This window comes from Mus caroli, unplaced genomic scaffold, assembly GCF_900094665.2.
Source record: "Mus caroli unplaced genomic scaffold, CAROLI_EIJ_v1.1 scaffold_5285_1, whole genome shotgun sequence".
NCBI classification, from domain to species: Eukaryota; Metazoa; Chordata; class Mammalia; order Rodentia; family Muridae; genus Mus; species Mus caroli.
The window spans coordinates 46,651-53,548 of record NW_018390010.1 but is presented as its reverse complement, the minus strand read 5'-3'; the positions used below and the strand labels follow the sequence as shown (position 1 = coordinate 53,548).

The window sequence follows — 6,898 nt, the reverse complement described above, 5'->3', positions numbered from 1 at the left end:
TGTGTGTGTGTGTGTGTGTGTGTGTGTATGCTGCCTTTGCATGAAAAAGAAGATTTGGAGAAACCCAAAGCTTCTTGTGACCTTGCAAATGCCTGGGTGAAGCAAGAATATTCTAGGGAAGTCTAGAGCAGGGACTGTTCTGAACAGAAACAGTAGGTTTTAGGAAAACAAAACAAAACAAAACAAAACAAAACAAAAGCTGAAAAGAACTCAGATGTCTCTCAACAGAGAAATGGATACCGAAAATGTGGTACATTTACACAATGGATTACTACGCAGCTATTAAAAATGACGAACTTATGAAATTCTTAGGCAAATGGATGCATCTGGAGGATATCATCCTGAGTGAGGTCACCAAATCACAAAAGAACACACGTGATATGCACTGACTGATAAGTGGATATTAGCCCAGAAACTTAGAATACCCAAGATAAAATTTGCAAAATACATGAAACTCAAGAAGAAGGAAGACCAAAGTGTGGATACTTCGTTCCTTATTAGAATGGGAAACAAAATACACATGGAAGGAGTTACAGAGACAAAGTACAGAGCTGAGATGGAAGGATGGATCATCCAGAGACTGTCCCACCCAGAGATCCATCCAATGAACAACCACCAACCTCAGACACTATTGCATATGCCAGCAAGATTTTGCTGACAGGACCCTGATATAGTTGTCTCTTGTGAGGCTATACCAGTGCCTGGCAAATACAGAAGTGGATGCTCATAGTCACCTATTAGATGGAAAATAGGGCCCTCAATGAAGGAGCTAGAGAAAGTACCCAAGGAGCTAAAGGGGTCTGCAACCCTATAGAAGGACAACAATATGAACTAACCAGTACCCCCACACACACACACACACACACCAGAGCTTGTGTCTCTAGTTGCATATGTAGCAGAGACTGGCCTCGTTGGCCATCAATGGGTGGAGAGGCCCCTTAGTCTTGCAAAGATTATATGCCCCAGTACAGGATAATGCCAGGGCCAAGAAGCAGGAGTGGGTGGGTTGGGGAGCAGGACAGGAGGAGGGTATAGAGGACATTCAGGATAGCATTTGAAATGTAAATGAAGAAAAATATCAAAAAATACCAAATAAGCAACTACAAAAAACTCACACTAAAATCTAGTTGAAAATAGAACTGTCCAAATTTAAAATGTGGTAAAAGGTATCAAGAGCAGCCAGTCCTCCCTAGAGAAATATTAGATAGTGAGAAGGAAAGTTATTTCAAGATACAGCTGGAGGGAAAGCAAAAAGAATGAAGAGGAATGAAGAAAATTTACAAGAACCGTGGGCCGGTGTGAAAAGAGCAAATGTTTGGTCTACTGGGATTTAAAGGAAAACTTGATAATGACAGTGGAGTACAAAGTTTATTAAGAGTAGACAAACATAAAGAAGGCACCAGGTCGATTGAACTTAAGTGTATCCCACACCTCAGGTCAAGCTCTAAAAAAGCAATAATGAAGCACATTCTCAGGGGACGGGAGGGGAGGGGAGGAAATCAGGAGCCTGATGCACCAGATGCTGGCTTCTCAGCGAAGTCAGGCAGAGTCAAGAGACAGTGGAGTAAGAGTCTTAAACACTAAAGCAAAAACCTGTCAAGAGAAACTCTCCCTTTAGAAAGGAGGGATAAAGCCATCCCCAGACAAACAGAAGCTGTGAGAATAGGTCTTCACTAGACATTTCCTACAGGAAACTTGAAGAGACAGTAACACACAGTGAGAAAGCAGGAAAGTGTACAAGTAACAGGCAAGAGTAATCACAGAGAAAAATCCAGGGGTCTCTTGCACACTGAGAATGTAAATTCGTACTCCCATTATGGAAAACAGTCAGGAGGTCCCTGGGAAGTGTTCAAAATAGAAGAAACATGTGATTCAGCCACCTCACTAAGTACACATCCAACACTGAAATCGGCCTGTTGAACAGACATCTCCACTCCAACGCACATTACATAGCCAAGAAAGGCAAACAACCAGACACATCCATGGCTGAATCAAGACCTGGTTGTTTGTGACAACACAGCAGGCCCAGGAACACAGCATGTCCTCATTCATGTGTGGAATCTTAAACAGCTGGCCTCATAGAAGTTGAGATTAGACTGGTGACTACCAGAAGCTGAGGAGACCAGAGGAGGAGGGAGGTGTAGGGAAGGTTTGACATATAGTGCATTGCAGTAAGGCAGGAGTGTGCTACTGAACAGTAGTAACATGATAATAATAAACTGTAATACTTCAATTAGTCAGAAGAAATGGCTTGGAAAGCTTCCCCATAAAGGATTAATGGGTACTTAAGGAGATGGAAATTCCTGAACATCCTTGATAAGAGGTTGTCTGTCTTATGACCCACCTGCAAAAGGAACAGTCAGTTTGGCAGTGAGCCACCCCAGGAGTGCTCTTTCTCTGCATATCCCACTCCTCCCAATCCCTACTGTTCTCCTCTGTACTCTGTCTCTTCGCCTTGTCCTTGTCCCCACACTAGATCATATGCCTTTGAATGACAGAAGCAGTGTGGGGATCTACGATGTGTGGAGGAGAGGTCTGAGCAGAACGTGAGCCTTTACAGACAAACTGTATGAATAACCAAAACCAACTGGAAATTTCTACAGTGAAAGATCTTTGAGTGAGGTGGGTCAGTATATTTAGTGGAAAAAAAAAAACATAAAACTACTTCATGTATACACAGTGGGCATTATATGGATAAGGAACCAAGCTGTCAATCAAGCCTATAAGAGTAGCAGTAGCAGTGGTGTTCTGTTCTCGACATCTGGAATTTTGTTGTGGAAGAGTCCGCCTCAGAGAGAACCTTTCATAGGACCCCTGAGATGAAAGGAAAACCTCTTGTACCAGGCAATTAATCCACTGGCTTCTGCCACACAGACCATCTCATTGGGGTTCTTGAGAGAATATGGCAATACACTTATCTTCAAAGCATTGGAGAGTGTGCACAAGACCTTCTGTGGATGCTAACACTGTGAGAATACACAAGGCAGTTAGGGAAGACAATTTTGCTGTGCAGCAATCATTAATGAACTGTCACCACAACGAAGAGCAATAACAACAAAACCCAAACCCATTCTCTTGGGAGCTTTTACTTCTCGAGTCTCATAGTTCCATGTGGCCATCACCAACCCTTCCTCTTCACTCAGGCCAGCACAGTGGCTCCTTCTAGACACTGAACAGTGTGTAAAACTCTTTAAAATCTGGGGCGTTTAAGAATATTTTCATCAAATAACAGGAGCAAGGGCTTTTTTGGTTTTGTTTTTTGTTTTATTGTTTTTTGTTTTTCCCAGGAGACATAGTATATGCCTTTAACCTCAGCACTCTGGAGACAGGAGCAAATGGAACTCTATAAGTTTGAGGTCAGCCTGGCAGCAAGCTCCAGGTCAATCAGGGCTACAAAGTGAGATTCTGCAATTATACATATGCATGTGTGTTATATTATATATCATGTAATATATATATAGAATAGAGAACATAGAACACAGAATATATTCACACATAGTGTATATATAGTATATCAATGAGATTAATAGATCTACTTTTGTGTCTACTTTTGAGGAAAACAGCAAAAATTCTGCTTAAACCTTTTCTTATTTGTTTATTTATTTTGGGTTTTTTGAGATACGATTTCCTTGTGTAGCCCTGACTGTCCTGAAACTCATTCTGTAGACCAAGTTGGCCTAAAACTCTGAGATCTGCCTACCTCTACCTCTCTGTCCCTCTCTCTGCCCCTCTCTCTGCCCCTCTCTCTGCCCCTCTCTCTGCCCCTCTCTCTGTCCCTCTGCCCCCTCTCTCTGCCCCTCTGCCCCTCTGCCCCTCTGCCCCTCTGCCCCTCTGCCCCTCTGCCCCTCCTCTGCCCCTCTGCCCCTCTGCCTCTCTTCCTCCTGAGTTCTGGGATTAAAGGCATGCACCAACCACTGCCTGGCTCTTGATCGATTTCTTAATGACATTAATACACATTATAAGGGATTGTAAAGGCATTGTAATAAGGAAACTATATGACAGCCTGTATTTGTGAATTACATTAGAAATGGCTCAGTGTTACATGGCAACTCACTAATAGTTCTGCTAAGTGTGTATTTGACTATATTGTGATTAATTTTATGGCTTGCTTTGTACATATTTAATGATATTATTACAAACCCAAAATAATCCTACTGAACAAACCCATGTCCATCTTTCTGGTATCATACTGTCAAATCATATAGTTGCCATTGATGAACTATGATCAGTATTTAGGACTATAGGTATAGCTTTGTTTAAGTAATGAATATGTGTATATTGTTACCAAGTTAAGACATTTTAGATGCAATTCCTCTATCTTATAGTGTATTTGATTAAAATATCAATGGGGGAGCTTATGTTCATGTCCTAACATGAACAGCACCTTCAGAACTTGTGCGTGATGTTCTTTAGTGTGACCAGACTTTATTAAATTCCTCCTTAGCTCCAGCACTCCTCCCTAAGATCTATGTATCTTATGACTTTCTTTCATTTTGATAGAATTTTTGAACTCACTGGATAGGTTTCTCTTGAAATTTTTATTTTTGTAAGGTCCCTAGGAGACACATTCCTCACTGTGTATGCTTGCTGGCTGTTCCCTGTCACAGTGAATTTCAGCAGTCATGCAGCCACAACACGGAGACAGCACCATGAGAGAAACAGTATCCAGAGATGGTGCTGGCTTCCTAGCAGGGCCCCTGGCAAAAACTATGTCAGCCTCCGAAGGTCACACTGAGTAAACTTGATGCACTGTGGGCCTTGGGGGAATCAGGACAAAATGTCCACTTTTTTTTCACATTTTTTTGTCTTGGAATTCTAAAATAATAGCCAAAGGGGAAATGTATGTTTCAGGGAAGTGATGGCTTACTAGAAACAGTAATCGCTTACATGGATTTTTAAGAAGCAAAGTTGTTATCACTCCTATACATTACCAGAGATTTTTACCTACTTGTACAACCGTTTTCATCACATCCCTCCAGGTTTTATCCACAGCTGTGAATCGTCTGCCTTCCTCTGGCATTTGAGACATAATGTCCCGAGAGCTGAAAATGGGCTCCAGATAGAGCCAGGTGGCTTGTACCTTGAGCCACTCATCCAGAATCTCCTGCAGCAGCAGCAGCTTGCCCTCCCATTCCCTGAGAAACAAGCACAGCGAATCCAGTCTCAGGACAGCAAAGCAGGCAGTGTCTCAGACAGCAACATCCCAACCCACAGCTGCCTGCCAACCCCTTGTGTGATGTTACTACTCCTATTTTTATGTCTCTGCTTGCACTCAAAGGTAAATCAATAAAACTATCTTAAATAAAACCTGTTTTAAGAATAATTACATCAACATTTAGACTTGTAAGCAGTAACTAAGATAGAACATGTATTCACAAAATTCACATTCCCCTAAATACAATGTGAAACACAAGCAGAAGAGGCAATATTTGAATTACAGTAGGTTATTGATTCATCTCTGAATATGGAAAACCTAATGATTAAAGTTCCCTTATGTGTAAACATAATTACTCCAAAATTAAGTTTTTAATTGCAGTTTAAAAATCTCTCTGCATTTTCATCCATCTTTGCAATAATCCTGTTGTCTTAGTCAGGGTTTCTATTCCTGCACAAACATCATGACCAAGAAGCAGTTGGGTGTAACCTCCACCCAGCCTGAAGCTGGCTGAGGCAGACCTCAGCTTTGATGCCACTGAGGAGATTATCTAGGGTGGAACCTCCCTAGATCACTCTATTGTTCAGCCACTGTCACTGTTACCTGCTGGGAGGCCACCTAGCTATTCCGGAGACTACACCCTATCCTGCACGTGGTCACCTGCAGCTGGGCTCCAAGGATAAATTGGTGGGAATGGGCCTCCCCCCTCCTTTATAAGTGCATCTGCCATTAAACATTGGAGCCTTGAACAGACTAGTTGTCTTGGTTTCCATTATTACTCGATCTGCCTAGGTTCCCTCTTCTCTTTCAGCTCTGGTTGCCACAGGCCAGCCCCAACAATTTGGCGTACCAGTGCGGAGCCTGGGAATGGCAGAAGATGCTGGAAGACACACTGCTGGTATGGAGCTCCACAGATAGGAAACAATTAGAAAATTCATAATGGGGCACAGTGAAGCAACAGGTAAAAGGTTGCCAGGGGTGCGGTATGGTCTAAGCTGGAACAGCACTGACCCGCATGCTGGATTTGCTTAGCTTCAGCAGTGATATCAGGATCTAGGAATGCAGCAGGCAGTCGGCCGCAGCTTTCAGAAGCTGCTTTTTAGGAGAGAGAAATAAAAAGGTGTAAATCAATGGAACAGGCGGATGGCCGCAGTTTGGAACTGCATCAGGCGGGAGGAAAGTAGATTTTGAAACTCTCCCAGAGACAGAGAGAAAATCGGGGGAATCCCTTCTTGTGTGCCTGCTGGCCAGTGTCTTTGTTCTGAGTGTCTGTCTTATGTTTTCTGAAATGAACATGTGCTCATTGTGTTGGTTTGTTGTCTGTGTTTCGTCCCTTGTCTCTGAAGCATGGCGCAGTCTGAGTTTGGATCCGCCTGAGTTTGGTTTCTATGGTGTTTGTAGATGATGGGGATTTCTGAAATGCACACTTGGTATTTGCACCTGTCCCTTCGGTCTGGAGGACTTGTGGTCAGCACATGTGCTAGGAAGACCTCCGACGCCCTGGGACGCCCTGGGAAGCAGGGAGAGCCAGGGATGCCTGGTCGTCTCTGGAGATGGGTTGGTCAGAGAAACAGAAAGTTCTTAAGTGGAAGCTTACCCTTCCAAAATCATCTAATTATTTTGCCTGCTTGTGGTGAAAGAACCTAGTGGGGAAACCCCCACTCAACTCCCGATTCGGCGTGCACCCAAGAATCACGAATAGAACACAACACCTTGATGTAACAACACGAGGTATTTTAATGG

At 43.1% G+C, this 6,898-nt stretch overlaps 1 protein-coding gene across 1 annotated transcript in view; it reads right to left on the bottom strand.

Annotated features, from left to right (window-relative positions):
• Positions 1-6,898, bottom strand: part of LOC110288425 (dynein heavy chain 7, axonemal-like) — a gene marked incomplete at both ends in the record, with an annotated part of 111,435 nt that overhangs the window by 67,219 nt on the left and 37,318 nt on the right. The window contains 1 exon segment of the mRNA XM_021154779.1: positions 4,949-5,135. Coding sequence (XP_021010438.1) covers positions 4,949-5,135 — 187 coding nt within the window.